The sequence below is a fragment of the Mustela nigripes genome, chromosome 4, assembly GCF_022355385.1.
Source record: "Mustela nigripes isolate SB6536 chromosome 4, MUSNIG.SB6536, whole genome shotgun sequence".
Classification (NCBI taxonomy): domain Eukaryota; kingdom Metazoa; phylum Chordata; class Mammalia; order Carnivora; family Mustelidae; genus Mustela; species Mustela nigripes.
This window is the reverse complement of record NC_081560.1, coordinates 33,549,500-33,571,794: the sequence shown is the minus strand read 5'-3', so window position 1 is coordinate 33,571,794 and position 22,295 is coordinate 33,549,500. Positions and strand designations below refer to the sequence as shown.

General features: G+C 33.0%; 1 protein-coding gene across 3 annotated transcripts in view; it reads right to left on the bottom strand.

Moving 5' to 3' along the window:
- Positions 1 to 425: 425 nt before the first annotated feature.
- The window catches only part of TFEC (transcription factor EC), a 122,599-nt gene continuing 100,729 nt past the window's right edge, over positions 426 to 22,295 (bottom strand). For all 3 annotated transcript variants that reach the window (XM_059396532.1, XM_059396530.1, XM_059396531.1), the window contains 5 exons: positions 16,015 to 16,129; positions 14,849 to 14,905; positions 11,220 to 11,295; positions 6,184 to 6,331; positions 426 to 5,312 (listed from right to left, as the gene is read on the bottom strand). In XM_059396532.1, coding sequence (XP_059252515.1) covers positions 4,932 to 5,312; positions 6,184 to 6,331; positions 11,220 to 11,295; positions 14,849 to 14,905; positions 16,015 to 16,129 — 777 coding nt within the window. In that variant the 3' untranslated portion in view covers positions 426 to 4,931. The remainder of the gene's footprint in view (positions 5,313 to 6,183; positions 6,332 to 11,219; positions 11,296 to 14,848; positions 14,906 to 16,014; positions 16,130 to 22,295) is intronic.

Below are 22,295 nucleotides of genomic sequence, written 5' to 3'. Positions count from 1 at the left end.
GTTATATATAACCATCAGTTTTAAGTAACATTTATTTCTGTGGAAAAAACAAAGTTGAAAATACAGAATTTTTATAATAAGATGATAGTGAAGGAATAGGAGAGGTAGTGTTGCAAACACAAAAATCTTTAATTTTATTCTTGAAGCCTGTTGAATAAATGTAGGAAAAAGACATTTTACTGAGGGTTAAGAGAAATAATTTGGATATATAGAAATACATAAATAAATCTCTTCACAAGAAGAAGACAAAACATCCTCTTTTATGTATCGAGCAGCAGAGAATAGTATTTCATCATTAAATTAACTGATCCAGTGGGAGGTTGCTTTTTTAATCAAAAGAACTATTTTCTGATAATCTCTATACACTCAAATTCTCTATGAATGTCAGAGAAAAAAAAGTTAACACAAAAAATTTTAAAGAAAACTATTTTTATCAGTTTTTTAATAGGTTCCTTATTTACAAATTAAATATCATACAAATGATAAAATATTAGTACATGAAATGAATAATGATTGAGGGAAGGTCATATGACACATTAGATAAGCAACACTCTAAATGTGTTTAGTATTTGTTAAGTACATTTAATGACATCTCCGCATATGTAACTTACACTAACTCGAGTTGACATCTTACACTTATCAACATGCAGGGCACTGGAAGGCCAAATGATGTCATTCCATGTAGCTTATATAGGCTGTGCCATTATCAATACTGAAGTAAAATTCAATCCTTCAGGTGTTTTCAAGAAACCCAGATGGTTGATCTAGTGCTGATAACACAGCAAAATGATTAATTGATTCCAGTTTTCATCTACATCTTAGATATTATAAGAAGAGTAAATATCAGCCTAGAGATATTGTAAAAACACTGAAACACTTCTAGTTATGACATTTATTTATTTAAACATCAAAATTCCATAGTATCAGAACAGCAAAAAAAAAAACTTCAAGATACCTTGAAGTATAAAAAAATTAACATGACTCAATCTACCAAAACAAAGAAAAAATACATTCTTCTTAGCGTTGGGAAATCTAACTTCTCCCCTGACATAAAGGTAAATGAGCATGCCAAATCAAGAAACTCGTACCTAATTTTTTTAAAGTAAGAGCTATTAAATATTTTATTTATAGTCATGTGAGTGGAAAAAAATGAGTTAAAAAAAAGGAGGAAGGCTATTTCTCAATGTCCCCAGCTCATCTAGGTATTTATTATTTAGAGCTTTTGTACCCACATAAGGAAGGCTATAGTCACTGATACCATGTCTGTAAACTGAGGAAATTTTTTCTGTATATATAAATTTTCCAGTAATGGGAAAGGACACTAAAAAGAAGAAATATATGGAGAGGTACTCAAAGGAGGTAGTCGTTATTTTAAGATAATTTGGAACTGGAAAGGCTACTTACACAAAAGACATAGCCATAAAAAAGAGAGCCAACAGTTTATAATAAATAGAGATGTAAGATTGCATGGGACATTATCTTGAAAAGATAACTAAAAGTAAATAAAACTTGTATCTTATTTTAAACAAAGTTTACTGTAATTACAATCACTTATAATTATAATTACAATTACAGTAATTAGAATTATGCAATAATCTTTTGAGTGAACAAATCTTAGTTAATTGCTTATTAATAGTCCAGTGACAGCTGATGCTTTTTTGTGACAAAACCGTTTGATAAACAATATAACTCTTTTAATATTACAAGTCTCATTTCTACAAAAATATCGCAAGGATCTCTCTCGATTCTTAGATACTCACATAATTTGCTTTTGAATTTACATATTTTTGCCTTGATATACATACTGCATTATTTTAAACTGTTACTGGCATATGTTTACAATATTCAATAATCGTAGAGAAACTGACCATGAATATATAACATGAATATATAATAGGAAGTATATAAACAACAGGGATGTTTGAAGGGAGACTACTTTATAAGTAAACAAGTTCCTTTGTGAATAGTCGAGTGTTTGGTATATATACTTTACTTCCCTAGGCAACCTCAACACTCTTAGGGTTGGGAGAGTGATGTACAGATAAACAGGGCTCCCTCCTCCATCACTGTAGATGATATTCACTACCCACTTAGCTCTTAATGGATACATAACTACAGTGGTTTCCATTAAAGTAATTCCTGATAGAGGAATTCTTCACCTGGCATCTAACAAGACATTTGGGAGCTCCCTAAAACTTCTTGGTTGCGTGCAAATTTTGGACTGTATGTACAACTCTGTATGTTTCTGGGGGAATCTATAACTTTCACTAGATTCTCAATACCTTAAAAAGTTAAGAACTACTGACTAAAATTAATTTTTTAATCTGTTTCAGTTGACTGTGACACAGCACCACTCTCTGCTTTGTCTTTCAAAATCCATTACCCATTTTACAATCCCCTGATAGCTATTATCATCTTAAAGTAGCAGAAATAGTAGTAGTACTCTTCTCAGATCTTTTGTTCAGACACTACCACCTGTGTCAAGTTCTTACATTAGCTAAGATTATGAGGAATGACCTTCAGGAATGGAGTAGTAGTATTTAAACCGAATTGAAAAGAATGACAGAGTAAATGACATCACCAGTGTAGGTCTTCTCAAAATACGAAGAAATGAGAATACGGATAAAATGAAAACAGAAATTAGCCTCTATTTAGAATGTATTTTGCATGGATTTAAAAATATATTCCTTCTTTATGATTTGTATTGTTATATTAAACTATCAACCTAGATAATAAAGTAGAATTTTATCATGAAGTTAAAAGCATATAATGTTCTCTCAAAAATCCTTGAAGTGTATTTTATTGCTCTTTTTCACATGGCCTATTTCAGATGAATTTATCTATCTGGCTTTAATGACTATTCCTATAAATTTAGAGTTATTTTTTCCATGTCAAACAATACAAATTATTTTAATTCTCTAAACTCTGAGCTAATGCTGTAAGCTAAGCCTGAGATAATTACTAGACCATAGGAATTTAATATTTTCCCACTTTCATTAGCATTATGTCTCAAATTTTGTGATGACATATTTCCCTATGAGTAATACCTAAAGCACCCTTTCAAAAATTTATCCCAAAGTTAATATTCAAGAAAGATTTACCTCTGAATTACTTTAGTAATGTACAGTAGCATTTTAATTTTTAGGCTTCTCCCTCCTAGTAAAAAAAATTCAATTTGTACCATATCATTTCATCCTACTATTCAAGATCTTCTATAATCTGTTGCCAAAATTATTTTCCAGGACTTCCAAGCAGACATCTTCTAGGGTGGCCAGATCTTTCTAATGAATGTTCCATGAAGACACTTCCTCAATTTATTCTCATTTTTGTCATTTGGTTGATATTATTCCCTAATATGCCCTCCCTTTCACCAAACTTATGCTTTTAAAAAGAAGTTACATTCTACTTTCCTGTAGACTTGTGATTTTCCAATCTTCTTCATTCATTTCCATTTTCTCTGACCTTCTGTATTTATAGCTTTTGCTGTACCATGCAGAGCTTAATTCTATATGTCTTCTATCTTTTGTTTTTATTCCTCATGTAGTTTTGTTACTCCCTGGGGAGTATGACCATATCTTGTTCATCTGTTCTACATTTTCACGGGTTCCACTGAAGTCTGAGTATCTCTCCGTAAATAGTCATTGTTCAGATGATCACTCATGGAGATCTAGCACAGAGCAACCTGCTTGGTAAGTCAGTTCCTAATCCCAAGCTTGAGCTTTATTTTTTGAGAAAGAAAATTTTGAGTAGAGCATATAGATATAAATATTTTTAATAAATGCTAACAAAGCTAGCAAATGTCACAGGGTATTCTAAGTACTTATGGGAATGGAGCTTTATCGTCCACTCAGAGTTCAATATAACAAGAAAGAGTTTCTGTTTCACTAATTATTTTGTCAGTTGGCAAACAAATTTTCTATATTTTATCATTTTGTGGAGCAAAACTGTATCAACTAATTAATTTACATCCATTTTTAGGGACAGCGATAACTTGTAGCTAGCTGAGAAGTCCTGGTAAAGTTTTTTTGGGGGGGTATTCTAATTATTGAAACTGATTATCCAGTATCTCTTTTGGATGAAGTAAAGAATATTTGGAATACAATTTCTGATCCTGATTAGAAAAACCATGAAAGTGAAGGAAAATAAAAAAGACATGTACTACCTACGTGTGTGTCTGTGTGTCTGTGTGTAAGTGTATGTTTGTGGGAAGGAGTAAAATTTCAGCTCATATTCTTGAGGAAATTATTCAACATATTCTTTTTTTGAACATCGCATGTTTCCATAAATATGCAGAAGACACTCTCAGAATTAGTGTATTTGAAGTGACAAGAGGAATTAGGGCCTCATTTTAAGAAGCAAAGCTCTCATAAATTTTTGGTATTTTATTGTGGAAAATTCAAATGTTTACTAAATATTCACTTTTCAATTAAAATATGACAGATTCTGTATCTTTTAACTATTTCCTCTGGTAAGTTTGAACTTTCAACAACATGTCCCCCCAGACAGTGGTGAAAGTCAATGAACCATCAGAGCTGTTGATCTTGATACCTGATGACTAACATAAGACTTGAATAGAAGAGTTGGAAGTGAGTAAGTGAAAAATGGTTTGCGTATTTCAGTAGGTTTTCTCCTTGCAGTCTGTTGGTTCCAGTGATACATCACCACATCTCCACTCTGACAACATTAGTAGGGAGTTATTTCTTATTCTGTACCTCTTTTCAGGAAAACACAATTTAGTCAAAGAAGAAAAAATCCTTAATTGTCCTCAATAATTATTCAACACCATGTTTCTTCTGCCGTCTCTAGTTTTTCGTGAACAGTCTATTCCTTTTGAGAAAACTAAGCCAAAGCAATATATGAAACAGAACATACTTGCATAGCACCAGCGTAGAATTGTTTCCCAGTTGATGAATTGAGCCTGTTTGCTTTTTTTATAATTCATTCCCATCATTTGAGCTAAAACTACTTCTCCTACTGCTTTCTTTGGAAACTGCAGGGGAAATGGCAGATAGCAGAGGATCTGTTCCAAATGGAGATATTGTGTCATCTAGTAGCATGTCATTCAATCTTTGCTCCTCTTTCAAAGCGGCACTAAAGGATAAATCTGTGAAATGTGACAAAGGATCAGAGAAGGCCATAGCTTGATCACAGAGCTCAGGACTGGTCCCTTGAGACAAAGTCAGTTGTTGGCAATAGTCTACTGAGTTCTGCTCAAGATGGGTCTGTTGTTTGGTGACATTAGCACCTAAATCCACTGCACCAAGTGAAGCCAGGGCTGGCAGACCATGAGCACGAGCCTGTATTTCTAGTTCCTGCAATTTCAAACAATAATAATTAAATTATGACTTTGCAAGTGGACATAACTCTAGTAAATAAACCAGAAATAGAAAAAATATTAACAAGCATTCAAAGTGAAGACTAATACATATTATAATATTCTTTGCAAGTCATGGAATTGAGTGTGTTTCTAATGCCTGAAAAATAACCCTGAGAAAACTATATAGATTAAAAAAAAATTCTTTTCTCATTGCTGTTCAAGGGAATGCATAACATAGAATGGTTCCATAGTGTCTCAGATTACAGTATAACCATTTGGAGATAGTGGAAAATATTTCATTTGTTCGTCCTGATTAATTTCTCACTATAGGACCATTTCACGGAACAGAGTGGTGCTTTACCTGGCAATAAGCACGATCACATAAAAAAAAATCTTGAGAGTTATGAAAACCCATATTTTGATATTTTGTGTCACATGAACAGATGAGGACTGACTTAATATATACTGGCATAATATGCCTTGCGGCAATGAAATCCATAGCAATGTTACTAAAGAAATAAAAGGGAGAGAGAACAATTTAGAGTCCAATATGATATAAAGAAAAAATGTTTTAATTATTATTAGTTTTTGGCTGGGATAACATCATGTGCTTATCAAATTGGTTCTATTTTAGGCATTTTGCAGTTAGTTGTTATTCATTCTACTTTTAAAGCCACCTTGATCGTGGACATCTAATCAAAGTCTAACTGAAACAACCCAATTCATGAGCTTCTAAAAGGCAATAAAATTATCCTTTAGAAGGAAAATAATTGTTAATAAGAAAAATAAATGAGACAATGAATAAAACCGATGGTGGGTAAGTCATATATAAGTGACGTGGTTCATGGCAACATTTTTGTAAAAACCTGAATCCGGAGTAGAAGCCGCCTGTTAGCCTGCTCTAATTTCTTCTGTCTGTGTTCTAATTCTCGAGCTCTCTGTTGTTCTTTTTGTAGCCACTTGATGTACTCCACTGATGCTTTTAGAATGGTTCCTTTGTTCCAGCGCATATCACTATAGAACGGAGAGATAACCTTTTCACAATTGTGCATGTCAGCAGAATTCATAAGAACTTACAAAATCTTTTACATTAATATGAAATAATGATTTACATGACTATTATTCACTCTTAGATATTATTGCTTCTGAATAGAAATTTTAATAGAATAGTTAAGAAGCCCTTATATAGTAAAATTAATCCCAGAATGAAAATAAGTGTCAAAAGAAAGTAATAAAGTGACTTTTTGTGGGAGAGATAAATGCAATATCATGATTCTACCATTACAGTTTTTATATTTTTAGTGAAAATTGCTTTTATTATTAACTCTGAGATTAAAATCTATGTGCGGTATTTCTGCATTAATGAACTAGGAAATGTACATTACTGAGGACTTAAGCCTAAATTTTTTAAGATCATTTCGAATGTCTTTTAACCTACTTTCTAATAAGGTTGCTTTTATGCTTCTAAGAAAAAAAAAATAAGGTCCCTTCTGAATGGTGATCCTGAGTGATTGTGAAACAAATCAGAGTTCAGCAACATCACTTTAAGCAATAGAGCAAAACTTTCTAGAATCATTAGGTAAATTTTTCTTCACAAAGACATCAATACTTGATTTAAAAGTTGGATGCCTATTTTTAAATACATTTAAGACAAGTAAATAAATTAAACATTACCAGATAATCTTTTTAGAGCACAGGAAAAATATTTTATTAAAGCTTATTTTTAAGTCAGGAGAAATTATAAATCTGGAATTATGAAACAAGCTATCGGTTGCAACATCTGAAAAAATACGTCAATGAATTTAATCCCATATGAGAATTAATAATACATGTGGAGAATGATATCACACTAATTGCTAAATTTAATCAGAGTTGTAGAAAACCTTGATGAATTTTCAGTTCAGAGTCATGAGATTATTTTTTTAGTACAGCATAAGTAAGCACGTAGGAAATTTTTAATGAAGACTTATTTATTTATTTGAGAGAGAGAGAGAGCATGAGTGGGGTGGGGAGAGGCAGAGGGAGAGGGTGAGAGAGAGTCTTTAAGCAGACTCCCCACTAAGTATGGAGCCCACTGTGGGGGTGGAGCCTAGGATGCCGAGATCATGACCTGAGCGAAAATCAAAAACGACTGAGTCATCCAGGCATCCCAGCATGTAGGAAAATTCTTTTAGAATTATACTTTATGTACTTTTGTTTTATATGATCTATGTGAGATAGAATGAAATTAATATGTATGTATTAAGTGATCAGAAGTGGGAAAATATAGTTTATGAAAAATCTGGCTTGCATATTCCTCACTGGAAGTTAAGGTTAGGTGATACTTCCAATAGGGGCAATAAATGAAAGGAAGATAAACTTTTCTACTGGCAGGTGAAAATGCCTACTAGAAAATGCTAAAGCATTTTCTACCAAAAGACACCAACCCATTACTAGAGTCTGTCAAGAGTGTGAAAATGCTTTGTCAGGTCCTCTAGGGCCATCATAGCTGCTACTCTCATTCCACTCACGGTGACTTCTCAGGTGATGGGAAGGCTATGGAGAAAGAGGCTACTTTTGTCATTAAGCTAAGAAGGTACTTGTAACTCAAAAAGGTGAACTCCTGAATTAAAACCCTAAGCTGCAGCAGAAGACTTTTGGCCCTGATTTTGTTTCATTTCTTCTCATGGGGAAAAAACAAAACAAAACAAAACAAAAATGAAAATTAGAAAGACAGAAGAAATAATATGGAAAGGATAACCACCAGTCGACTTTGAAGTTTAAGGTACTGTTTATTAAAATAAACCTTCAAAATGGTGGTAGAGACCACACAATGGGTCTTCTGACCATTTCTATCTGACATCATTTGCACTAAATTTGTTAAGTTCATTCTATTTTAAAATCATTTTAATATGTGAGGTTTCTTCTTAACCAATTTCTTGAGTCAAAATCAAGAGTCGGGGGCGCTTGGGTGGCTCAGTGGGTTAAGCTGCTGCCTTGGCTCAGGTCATGATCTCAGGGTCCTGGGATGGAGTCCCGCATCAGGCTCTCTGCTCAGCAGGGAGCCTGCTTCCTCCTCTCTCTCTCTCTGCCTGCCTCTCTGCCTACTTGTAATCTCTCTCTGTCAAATAAATAAATAAAATCTTTAAAAAAAAAATCAAGAGTCGGATGCTCAGCTGACTGAGCCACCCATGTGCCCCCCCCCAATGGATCCAAGTTTTAAAGAGGCTGTGTTCTGAATTCACCCATGGGACTCACACTCATAGGCCCTCAAGAGAAGCCCTAGGGTAACAGGTGAGGCCTCAGCAAGCCAAGGGATAAAATGTATTGAAACACAATTGGTATTGGATGTCTGGAATGCCACAGCCAACAATAAAGCATCTCTTCTACCTGCTATGTGCCCAGAGCCACATATAGATATCTTCAATGTTGAATTAATTAATGTTTTTAATTAGACCTAAAATAAATATCATTTCCATATATATAATACAATTAAAATAAATAGTGATACTTCTTCCTGAGGTCCATAAAGAGGAGGAAAACACTTAAAAATGTTTAAAATAAGATTTAACCAGTGAGAGTCTCTTTTGAATATGATTCTGTGATAAATTGATTTTCTATATTCTAGATCAGGGGCAGACAAATGAGGACCTGTGGTCTATTTTTGTCAATAAAGTTTCAGAGGACACATCCATGTTCATTCATGTACATATGGTCTATGTCTGCTTTCATGCTACAGCAACACAGTTAGAAAGTTGCCACAGGCTATGTGGCCCACAGACCTCAAAATATTTACTATCTGGTTCCTTACAGGAAAAGGTGGCCATTCTCTGTTCCAGACAGTGAGTTGGAAGGAGAAAGGAACCTTTTTATAACCAAAGTTTCTATAAAGTATAGAATAATCATCGCTTACAGAAGCGTTATCAGTTGTACAGTATTCTCATACATAGTATTTGGCTTTATGTTTATAAAAACCCAACCATACGATTGGTGCTTTATAGGCATAGTGACATCTGAAGATGGTCAGTTAGGCTTCAGAGTCCAGTCTTGAATTTTCATGTGGCTTTCTGCATATAACCATGCTCTGGCACTGTGGGTTAGCTTCCACCAGTTACAAGAGAACCTCTCTCAGCTGACCTTTACCCAATCACTTTCAAGGTTAATAATACTCCATTCCCTTTGTGACGTTCACTGACTGTTGACAGAACAAAATAGGTAATAGAGAGCACTGGGCTACCCTCTGATCCATCCAGGTATTTCTGTTGTCAGTGTGGTGCCTCTGACTGAGAGGCTAAATTAATGCCCACTGTAATTACTATGATGATAATATAATTAAATTATAGGTACATTAGCTAATAAAATATGAATGCCAAAAAAGAAAGCACTTATAAAAATAGTTACTGTTTTTAGGAAGATTATATTAAAAGCTTTGGAAAAACTCAATTAAAATGTTTGTAAATTTGGGTTGCTAAAAAATGTGCTGTCACAAATAAGGTTTACAACAAACATTTTAAAAGTCTCTCTATATTTAAGTTGTATTAGTTTTTGTTTTATTTTAAAGAAATTAAACTATACATTTTAGTGCAGTTTATGTAGGAAAGAAAAGTTGAAACATATTTTCAAACAAAAAAAGCCTTGGCTTTACCTCAAATGCTTGGTGAATAAATGTGCATGTATATATATTAAGTGCTAAAGAAGAAAAGTCCCATCAGGACAATGGGTATTCTCTTCTGCTAACGGGAGGAGTTGCATGTTTAGAGACTTTAAGTAATTTGAAGAGTTATCAAATGACAACTACACTATGACCAAGTTCTTCAGACTCTCCAAAAGGGGCTCTATGTGCCATTCCACCTAATATGTCCATGAGGAGAAATACTACCTTCCCTTCTATTACAAATTATTGAATTGTCCATGTGACTTGGCACATTTGGATTCAGGGAAAAAGTATCTCCAAATTTCACTAATCTATCACTTTATCAAACATCACTGTTTTTTTTTTAATTCTTTTTAATTTTTTTAAAGATTTTATTTATTTATTGACAGAGAGAGAGAGATCACAAGTAGGCAGAGAGACAGGCAGAAAGAGGGGGAAGCAGGCTCACTGCTGAGCAGAGAGCCCAATGTGGGACTCGATTCCAGGACCCTGAGATCATAACCTGAGCTGAAGGCAGAGGCTTAACCCACTGAGCCTCCCAGGCGCCCCCATCACTGTTTTTGAATAATGGATGATCACTGGTATTTGGAGAGGCCAGTTCTCAGTTTGAGTGAAATGTTTTTGAAGTCGTTATTAATGTAACAGATCTTATTTTTATGTTTTGGAGAGACATTCCACATTCTAACTTGATACTTTGATTAATCAATTCTTTCCGGAAATTTACAACTTCAAACATCTTGTTTAACTGACTTTGTGTATGACACTAAAAAGTGGCTGAAAATTTAATTACAATAACTAATTATTGGTTGGCATCAATCAGCATGTTTTTACAAACCTATTTTTTACCTACATGTCTCCAGAATTTTGGGACCTCTGAAAACCCAACAATTCAATGTTCATGTATACATAAATCTCACATTGGAAGAATTGCTATAACTGTAAACTGAGTATACAAGAAGTGTCATAGACAACATTTGATACTACCACTAAATTTACCAATATTGGTGCCATATTGAAAGACCTGCTATGAACTGAGAAGAAATAATGTCCTTATTTCCTACATCTCAGAAGAGCAAATGTTAGGAACAACATTGATGCTTAATAACTATCATTCTCGAATAGATACTTAATAAGACCAGGAGTAGCCTTACCTTTACCATAAGCTACTTGGTTTCTTAGCAATTGGTTCGCTTCCCCTCTTTTCCCTCCCACCCATGTTGGAGGGTATTCAAACTATTACATTATTACAGAAATGATTGTTGAACTCACGGATCATTAGACTTTGGAATAAGAGTGCCAAGCTCCTTGATTCGGTAATTAATATTATACCTTCTTCTTCTTTCAACTATTAAAAGAGAAATGTTATTGATTATTCTCATTGAAGCATAATTCACTTTTTGACAGCTGTAAACTTTCTTAATAATCTTTAAAAAAGAGTGAATGAAAAAATTTCCTTATAATCAAAAGAGTATTCAAAATAAAAATTCAAATATATTTTAATCTAAAAGTAAAAAATGACAGTATTAGAATTGTGATTCTATTATTGACAATGCTTTAAAAACATTTTCTCTCAAAACAACTTTTTTCACTTTCTGAAATGCTATAATATTCACTCATACTGAAATGCATATGTATTTATATATACTTATCTTTTTGGATCACCATTTCACACATACTCATTTTGCCCATCAGGATCACCATTTCACACATACTCATTTTGCCCATCAGGATCTGCACCATGCTTTATTCTTCTTATACAATCCCCAGAGACCCAACACAACTTTTGGCAGATCTCCGACATGTGTGCCCAACTAGACTGTGACCTTCTTGAGGGCAGGGGTCATTTATTCCTCATTTTTCTATTCTCAGAGGGTCTGGCATATAGGAGATATTAAATAAATGTTGATTAGACTGTAAATAAAATTTTCTAATTTAAAATTTTTCAATAATATATAGAGTAATGGCTTTCAACCTTTGGCATACATCAGTTGGGGCCCAAGGATTTGCATTTCCGACAAATTCCCAGGTCATGTTGATGCTGTTAGGAACCACATTTTGAGAACTACTGATATAAATTCTTATTCAGAGACCGTTTTCTTTGTTTGCATTTCCACGACTTAACTGCTTTTGGAAATTTTATGATCTAATTAATATTCAGTAAATATCAGATATACAAATAAGTAGAGTTCCCTATATTGACCGCTATGAGAAAGCAGTCTTATGGAGTAGAGTGTAGTCTTACAATATGCCCCATATTCCTAGAATCAAGAACCACAACATATCCTTCTACACAGTATTTTTTCAATAGGTAACATTTTAAAAATCTTTCCAGGAAAATGGAGGAAGAAAAAGGTAATGAAGAAGAAAACCATATATCAAAAATATTTGAAAATACTTAATGCATGCTAAAAATTAAGATCTGCTACCACAAACAAGGAAAGTCATGAAAGAATAATAATTGACTCTACAAAGCAATTTACCATGGATGGATTTGACCTTCAGTAATAATATATTGGGATTACTCTAAAATTAGAATATAATTGATTCTTGAGGGAGTTAATTCAAAAAACAATGACACCACATTAAAAAACTGAAAAGATAAACAAAGGTAAAGCTGATAGAAATACATACATATTTCACAGTAAAAATTATTAACAATTCTATGTTCACACATACTACTGTATTATAAAACAAACTTTTAAATATAAGATGAAGAATAGCTATCAAGGATGTTCACAGTTTTACCTCAAAATAAGGTTTAGTCCTATAATATTTCTTCAAAATCTATTATTTAAATGTACCTTATGTAAGATATCAGAAGTTCCTACTCTACTCTTCTTAGATTGTACCTGATAAATTTTTAATGGGTAATTATAATGAGAACTTTGGTTCCTCAACGTTTTCATATCCAGTAGTAGTTATTTGTGAAGGAGTCAAGTTTTAAGAAATTACCAAGGTTAGTGCATGCCGTGTGTGGTTTCACTCTCCACAGCATTGATATACCCATTCTTTCCTGTTCTGAGATCAGGGTGAGAGAGGAAACTATCCTGGACCCATACTTAAGAGGAGCCACTTTTGCCTTCTTTCACCACACCCTTCCTTCCCAGCGAGCCAGTCAGTGCATGGAGTCAAGCTACACTGAGTAACTCACACTGGGGCTATCCTCCCAAATTCCCTGGGCCCACTTCCAGAGCCTGTGTAGGCTCCTTCCTGGGTCCATTCTCCTGAGGTCCTCCTGAGTGAGGACCATGACACCGATGTGCTCACCTCTAGGCTCAAGATTCAGACGAGGGAATTTATTTACACAGGTGGTTGTGGAGTTCAAATGTATAAGACAAATGTGCGTACTCATGTCTGAGGCCACTGGCAGTACAGAAAGAAACAAGGAGTCGGGAGAGCAGTGAGATGGGCTGCTGGCTTAAGGCCAGCTTTGCCTTACCCTGACGTCCCCCACTCAGAGCTCCGATGATCTGAGAATTCTTAATTCACATCTGGCCTTCCGGTATTTAGAAAGAATAGAGAATACTTAAGGTAGCACTCTCTAGCTTGAGTTACAACTTTTAAATATTTAAACTTCTGGTAAGTGGGTCTCCATTTGTCCTCTTGCCATGATCCCCCAAAATTTTAGGGGTGGTCCTAGATTCATCATATTTAAAATAGGATATTAAAGTGTTTTTTAACTTTGAGATCTCCAAAAAGCAGTATCTTCCAGTAAGGGAATCCAGAGTAGCAAACACTTGACGATGGACATACTAGGCACCTATCATACTTTACGCTAAATGACCTGCTATTTAACTGGAGACGTAGAGAAGAGAAGAAAAGAGCAAGGAGAGTCATGAGTTAACAGGTTTTAAAAGACGAGAAAAGCCCATAGTTCCTTGCTGTATTAATCCCTTCTATCAATAACTGGTTCCTCCCTACTTGTGTTCTACTCATCTCACAGTTTGGACTAAAGGTGATCTGCTCCACTGCTAAGGACTATCAGAGTGAGAACATTTCCCTTTCCATGACGACCTCACAGATGGTTAGAACCACTTTTCAGCTCTTCCCTCGCAACCTCGCCATCAGCAAACCCCGATCAGCCTGTGAGGTAGCAGGTACAATATGAACAGACAGATGTAGGGTCCACAGGTCCCTGAAGGATCAATTTCTGCTAACCACATGTAAGAAAAATCCTGGTTTGTTTTAGAACTTTGAAGTTTTTATTTATGTTTATTCTATTTTATTCTTTTCTCATTTTTTGATTGGCCTTCCAAAACAGGAAGGCTTCACACTCAGACAAGCTCACTTGAGGCAGTTAAGCACTTGAGACGTGACCAAACACTATCAAGCTCATTACTGCTGTTAACCTACTTCCTCACTGGTATTTCTCATCTCATGTGACCAGTCATCAGAGTCAAACTGACCCCTAGGAAGGCATCACAGACATTTAATTAATTAATTGATTGATTGATTGATTGATTAATTTGCAGAGGTGGAATTCAGCAGTACAATGTCAGCAATGTCTTTCAGATAACATCATTAGGAAGGGAGAGGCAGATTGACACAGAAAGATGAGAACATGGAGTTGTTTCTTGCTTTATAAGTGGCGTACATTTTCTAAAGCCACTTTTATCTCTAAACCTTTGAGTCAAAGAGTCACAACAGAGTTCAAATGTAAGGAGACAATTTGAGATGTTTCACTTCCTAAAAATATGTAGCTCTTCTGAGAGTTCATATGATTTAAATTTCCCAAAATAGCACAACTAGTGAACATATACTATTCATTATGGTTATTTTGGTTATATGACCTCATAATAATACTTACAAAGTGACAATAAAAGACCACATATTTTAACTTCCATGGATTTCCTCTTGCATTAATTTTTTTTTTAAGAAAAAAAGGAAAATATACTTACTGAGGTTGTGGTTGTCCTTTTTTTGTCTCTCTTTTGCCAAAGCTCGTGTATCTGTTTCTGATCAAAAGGAAGATAATTTAAATTGTGCTTAGTTCTACTTTAAAACCGCTCTAGTCAACCTAATTCCAGAAATATTAGGTGAAAATACAATATTACTTGCTCCAAATGGCATAATAATATTTTTATGCCAATATTTAGAAATTTGGAGCAGAGCACTCTATAAGAGGCATTGGCAAACCTTTTAGGGTTTGAATAGTAAAACCTGGATTTGTATTCTGGCCTTCCTTTTAATAGCCATGTGATCTATTACCTAAGTTCTCTGTGTCTCAGCTGCTCATCTGTAAAATTGGCATAATATAATAACTATCTGATGATCACTGTGATGATGAAAAGAGGTACAGTGCATAGCAAATATTAAACTGCTCCATCATTATTATTATTTTAAGAATTTTAAGATTATTCAAAATTATTTCAGCTTAATTTTTACAACCAACATTTTTCATAATTAACTATGATTTCTACATCCCTGGAGTTGGAAACAGCAACACTTCTTAGGTATTCTTATCAAACGCTTCCAGGAAATGACACTTTATGTGCTACATGGTTGCAAGCATTTGTGATAGTCTCCAACATTGCCTACCATGATTCTCAATGATATTCACATCCTTGGGTGTTCCTTTGCACATTAGACAGGACTGACCTGGGACACCAACAGAATATGTGAAAATGACTAGTGTGATCACTAGTGTGACCAAGACTAGGTCATAAAAGACACGTTCAGGTACCACTTTAGTGTCTCTTGGAACACCAGTCATGTCATGAGGACATTTGATCAGACTCATAGAAAGGTTCACGTGGTAAAGAAACAAAGTCTCTTGCCAACAAACAGCACTAACTTTCAAGACCTGCAACAGAACTGTTTTGGGAGCACATCCTCTAGCCTGCCTTGTCTCAAATGTCTGTACCTCTGGACAACATCTTGACTGTAGTCTTATGGAAGACTGAGTGAAAACCAATTTTCTAAGCCATCTCTGGATTTCTGACCCATAGAGATGATATGAGAGAATGAATATTTATTATTTCAAGTTGTTAAGTTTTGGGATAATTTGTTATATAACAAAGGAAGTAGTTGACTTAAAAGGGATAAAACTAAAAAGCAACATTACCTGTAATTTCTCTTTTCATTGGCAGACTACTTGGACAGGAAGCACTTGTAAGGCCCATATTAACTGATGAAATTCCCTGCTCACCACTATACACGTCCAAAATACTTCCAGACAACTTTAGAAATAAAAGGAAGAAAAGATGAATTAAACCTCCTATAGACACTGATATATTTAGATGCATATTTTAAATTTGCCATTTTATTAGTAATTGTTATATACAGCATTTTAATTGTAAACAAGAGTGAGTATGCATTGACTTTTCAAAATCATTATGGGATGCTTGTGGATATGTTGAGAAAAAGCTATTTATATTTAAGCAAAAATAGAAATTAGTTCACTCATGAAAGAAAATTCCGATTAATATTTACAAAGTTATGGAAGTTTGATCTGCACATTACCTGGTTATAAATGAGTAATATTTTAAAAAATCGCTTGGACAAAATCAAAATACATATTAGCAAAGCTATAAAGTTCACTGCATATCATAAATTAGGTATAATGGCTGAACATTTTGGAAGCCTTCTTAATGCCATCAGTGCTACCAGCAACTCACAGTCAAGAGGTGTTTTACACTGTTAATTAAGTGAGAAACTTTCTTTCCTTCCTGGAAGGCATACTTTTTCTCATCGCACACTTAATGTTCTAGATTATTATAAATATCCCAGCTGGTAACCAAAAGTAGTCTAAAACTACTTTTGCCTCTAGTGGATATAGGGTACATCTAATTATAGAAACACTGCAATTTCTAATGTGCTTCTTGAGAACAATTTTTCAGAAAACTAAGATGTTTTATAACACAATTCAAAATTGTACAAATTTATTATTTAAAATGTGCTTATTGATTTGACTTCCCAAGAAAATTTAATTTAAATAATATTCATAATTCAAGTTAATATTCATTAATCCAAAGCAACCCACATTTAAAATGTAGGATTTGAACATTTAAAATATTTTCATTTTAAGTACCTATATTTCATTTCTGGGCAGTAAAATAAGAACCAAATAAGTAGTAACTTTTTTCTTTTCTTAAGGACCTAGAAATAATACAAATAATCAAACAAAATTATAACTCTATTATTATAGAGATTCTTAATTCCTTATTTAGACTTTTTGTAAAAGTCCAATTCAAACTGAGGGAAATTTTTGATACTTATAAAGTCAGACTGAAAATAAATGTGAAGAAAGAACATTTTAAGACCCAAGTTAATTCTGACATAATAATCCATTAAACTACAGTAACAAATATTATGAATTTTGGAGGAAAAGGAACTTGAAAAATACAGTGGAAATCAGGCTAATATATGTGAATATGTAGATCAATAAGGATATCATGGATGAATATGATATTCTGATACATATTTTTATATGTCGGTTCTTTTCATTATTTACTCTATTAAGATTCATCCTTATTTTATATAAACTCACTGTTTTAAAATGTATTTTTACTTCATAAATCTTGGAAGGGAACACTTAAGTTGAATATTTATTCATGTTCAAGTTCCTCATCTGAAAAAGAGTTGATCAAATTGGATAGATGATGAGTGCTTATATAGGAACAATACAATTAGGAAGAAATCCTAAAAGCAGATATTTCCCTAATGTGTGAGTCATGTAGTCATACTGTAAAAGTAAAAAATTTCAAGACCTTTTTTGAAAATCTTGTTGGTTATAAGCTGAGGCATCACCAACCTGGATTGTACATTTCCTCTGTGCCTTTGAGAAATATAATGGATGTGCTGTAAAAAAAGAGAGGGAGTGAGGGGGAAGGAAGAGGGAAGGAACCAGAGAAAGGGCACTTTTCTCTGAAGAGCTTGAATTCAGATGGATTTCAATGCAGCAGTGGCAAATTGCAAAAATGTTTAAGAAGAAAAGGAGCTATAATATATATACTGTAACAATAAAGTGATAAGTTCCCAACTATAACATTACTCTGGGTCCATGTTACTTGGTCAGACCATACCTAATATAGAAATGGTGCTGGAATTCTGATAATGAATCTAATCCTGCTTAACTATAGGTATATTACATTTTCTTCTGACCTTGATTATTGTTTAATTTATGCCCTAAAGCATAATGATTAATATCATATTTAATTTTATGCTGTAGGTACCACTCTATTTCATGTAAATGGCAAATCACTTTTTGAATATCATTAGACAACTGGTTTCAATTTCAAAATATGTATTATACCTCCTGTTATCTACAGTGCCTTTCCTCCTTTAAAATATGTGAGTACAACGTTAGTGAAAATTTAAAGATTACATACACCCTTGAAAAGACTTACAAAGCAAAATTGTATTTACTTTTCTCAAAGGTACATGTTACTTAGGTAATGTATTAACTTTATTTTGTAGATTAGTAGGAAACTGGATAGATATTTTATGAAGAAATACATATTATTCTGGTTTTAAAAACATTGCTTTTTCAATAAAGCAAACCCTTGACATGACATGACATGATATTGAACATATCAATATTAACAACAAAATCACAAATTTTAAATATATATAATAAAGAATTTATCATAATATTATTTCAGAAGTTAGAACATACTCCTCAAGACAATACTTCCTTCTGGTAAAAAGCATAAACCCCTGATCTCAGAAGTTGCCTTCAGGTGAGGAGTGATTGCCAGTGGTTCTTGTTGTTTAGGGTTCTCCACCCTAGATTTTAGTCACACCTCCATTAGTGAGACTATAAAGACTGAAGTAGATTAGGCCCTGACCTTCTCACATATGTACCTTCACATATGTAATTTCACAGTAGCTGATATTCCCTGAAGAAAATAAACAAACTAGTCAACATATCAAAACATTTGAGGAAAATGATTTTTTCAAAGTAAAACAACATGCAATGTGAGAAATAACACCAGAAGCAAAAATTTAAAAAAAAAAAAAAGAAAGATCACATGAAACCAATTTTCTTAAATTAGTCTAATGTTTGTTCTAAAAAAATAAAAAGTTTGTAATAATTAATTATATTAGAACAAATTAACATATGAATGGCCAAAGTGAATAAGCAGAAAGAAGAGGTTTAAAAATATAGTACTTGAAAAATAGTATTATAAAGAATATAAAATGGAAAATAGCATCATGAACACAGTGAGAAAGGAATAATGGAATTAGTAAACTATAAAACCAAATTGAAGTAATCTTTCAGGAGGATGAAGAAAAGGACCCAGAAATAGAACATATAGAAGAAAGTCTAGTCAGTATGGAAGACAGACGTATTAGAACTACAATACAAATATTAAAAGTTGCAGAGAGAAAGAGAAATAAAATTAGAAGAAAAAAATTTTAAGAAATAATGGAGATACATTTCTGAGAATTAACTAAAGTCTATTGCTTTATTATATCTTATTTTATTATGATTTTATTTTTATTAAAAAATACATAGGAAAAAGTTATCCCAGACATATTCCAGTGAAATTTTAAGAATATAGAATGGCAAAGAGGAGAATCTAAAAGCCTAAAGAGAAAAAGGTAAGATTATGTCCAAAGGAACAAGAATCTGGTTAATGTAAGAGTTTTTCAATAGCAACATTGAATGAAAGAGGAAAGTGAGTATTTTTTATTTTTTTTAATTTTTTTTTAAAGATTTTATTTATTTATTTGACAGAAATCACAAGTAGATGGAGAGGCAGGCAGAGAGAGAGAGAGGGAAGCAGGCTCCCCGCTGAGCAGAGAGTCCGATGCGGGACTCGATCCCAGGACCCTGAGATCATGACCTGAGCCGAAGGCAGCGGCTTAACCCACTGAGCCACCCAGGCGCCCCGAAAGTGAGTATTTTTTAAATGTTGAAAGAAAAGAACTTAAAACACAAGTTTATATCCAGCTTAAGAGTCATTCACAAATGAGGCCATGATAGAAATATTCCTAGAGTCATAAAATACTTAAGGATGTTTACCCAGAAAAACTAACATTGAGAACAGTTTTAGATAAAGTACCTAAATAGAAGAAGATATTTAAAGAATATGCTTCAAAAATACAAAATAAAAATGATCACATACCTTAGTAAGTGGTTGTAGTCTAAAAAAGATGAGGAGAACCAAGGTAAAAAAAATGAAATATATAATGATATAACTCGATATTAAAGTTTAGATAATATCAATATGATTGAAGTAAAGCAAAAGGAAACCCAAGGGTGTAAAAGTAGTTAAAACTAAGGAGAAATAAATGGGCACACTTAAATAATAAAGTAAGATGAGAGAAACAGGTGAAAACATATCAGTGTAAATGAGTCAAACCTCTCAGCAAAAAGGCTGACAGTTTGGATAAGACAGTACAAGAGACACACCTACATAGTGAAGATTTTCACACAAAGATTGAAAATTAAAGGATGGAAAAAGATATAGCCAGTAAATGATAACCATAGAAAACTGACATACCTATATAAATATCAGAGAAAATAGATTTAAAAATTAGAAAATGTACTAGGGATAGACAGAGTCTCTACATAATAACAAAGAGTGAAATTCTCAAAAAAGAATTATAATTATAGTCATGCATTCATATAATAAAATAACCTCAAAATATGCAAAACTAAATGTTTTGAACTGTAAGGCAAAATTAATAAATCAACCAATGTAGTGGGAGATTTTGACATTTCTCCTCATTTTTGGAAAGTCAAGCAAACAACAATAATCAGTAATGTTATAGAACATTTGAATAAAAAAACTAAAAGCTTGGCCCAATAGACACTGCAAACTTCCATATCCAAAAATTACAGAACATATAATTTTCTTGAGTATATATGGGACATATATAAATATTGATTATGAACTCTGTCAAAAAACACCTTCAATGTATTTCATAGAGACTTGATTTCTAAAATCCTTGGAAATTTTTAAATAATTCAAAAGTAAAGACAAAATCATGCTGGAATTTTGAAATAAGTAAAAGATACTAAAAATACACATAAAGAAACTTCTGGGCTATAGCAAAACAATGCTATAGGAGGAAATTTATACCTTTAAAAAGGAACATAAAAAATAGATAAAAATTTGAAATTTGATAAATTATCATTCTCAAGAAGCTAGGAAAATAACCAAATAAACCCAAAGAAAGTAGAAAAGATAATAAAATAAGAACAAAAATTATTGAAAAAAATATAAAAGTAGATCCACAAAGCAAGTTTTTTTTTTGTTTTTTTTTTTTAATTAACAGGAATGATATGTTTCTGGAAAGATTTAGTAAAAAGAATTAAGAATAACTAAATACTGTTTCAAGTGAAAGAAAGGTAATACTAAGAGTACAAGTTGAGATTTAAAAATAAGCAAGACAATGTTGTCTGTTTTTACCACTTCTGTTCAACATAGTATTAGAAATTCTAGCCAGAGCCATTAGGCAAGAAAAAGAAACAAAGTCATCCAAATTGGAGAAGTATGAATAAAATGATCATGTTCATAGATGACATGATCTTATATCTAGAAAAACCTGAGATTACACACACACATATATATACACAGAGCTATTAGAGCCAACAAAGAAATACAGCAAAGTTGCCAGATATAAAATGAACATCCAAAAGTCAGTGTATCTTTTATACACTAGCAATAAAGAATCTGAAAAGGTAATTAAGAAACCAATCCTATTTACATGAACATCAAAAAGAATAAAATATTTAGTAATAACATTTACTCAAGGAGCCAAAAGACTTATACACCAAAAATGAAAAAATATTGCTAAGGGAAATTTAAAAAGATATGTATAAATAGAAAGGCATTGCATATTCATTGATCAGAAGACTTAATATTATTAAGATGACAACAGTTCCCAAAGTGATCTACAGATTCAATTGACTCTCAAAAGCACTTTTTGTAGAAAAAGAAAAACCCATTCTAAAATTCATATAGAATTTTGGGGGTCCCCAAAAACAATCTTGAAAAAGAACAAAGGTGGAGGACGCACACGTCCAGATTTTAAAACTTACAATAAAGTGACAATAATCAAAATAGTGGGTGTTTGCATAATAGCAGTCATAGACCAATGGAGTGGGATTTCTGCACTATTTCAGGCATAGTGTAGAAATAAACCCTCAACCATATGGTGAAATGATTTGACAAAGGTGCCAAGATCATTCAATAGGGACAGCATAGTCTTTTCAAAAAATGGTGTTGGAGAAAGTAGATTCCACATGCAAAGAACAAAGTTGGACCCTTATCTTATACATTATACAAAAATTAACTTGAAATGGATCAAAGATCTAAACATAAGAGCTAAAACTATGAAGGTTCTCAGAAAAAAGATGGGTGAAATCTTGATAATGAGCTCAGTGATTAT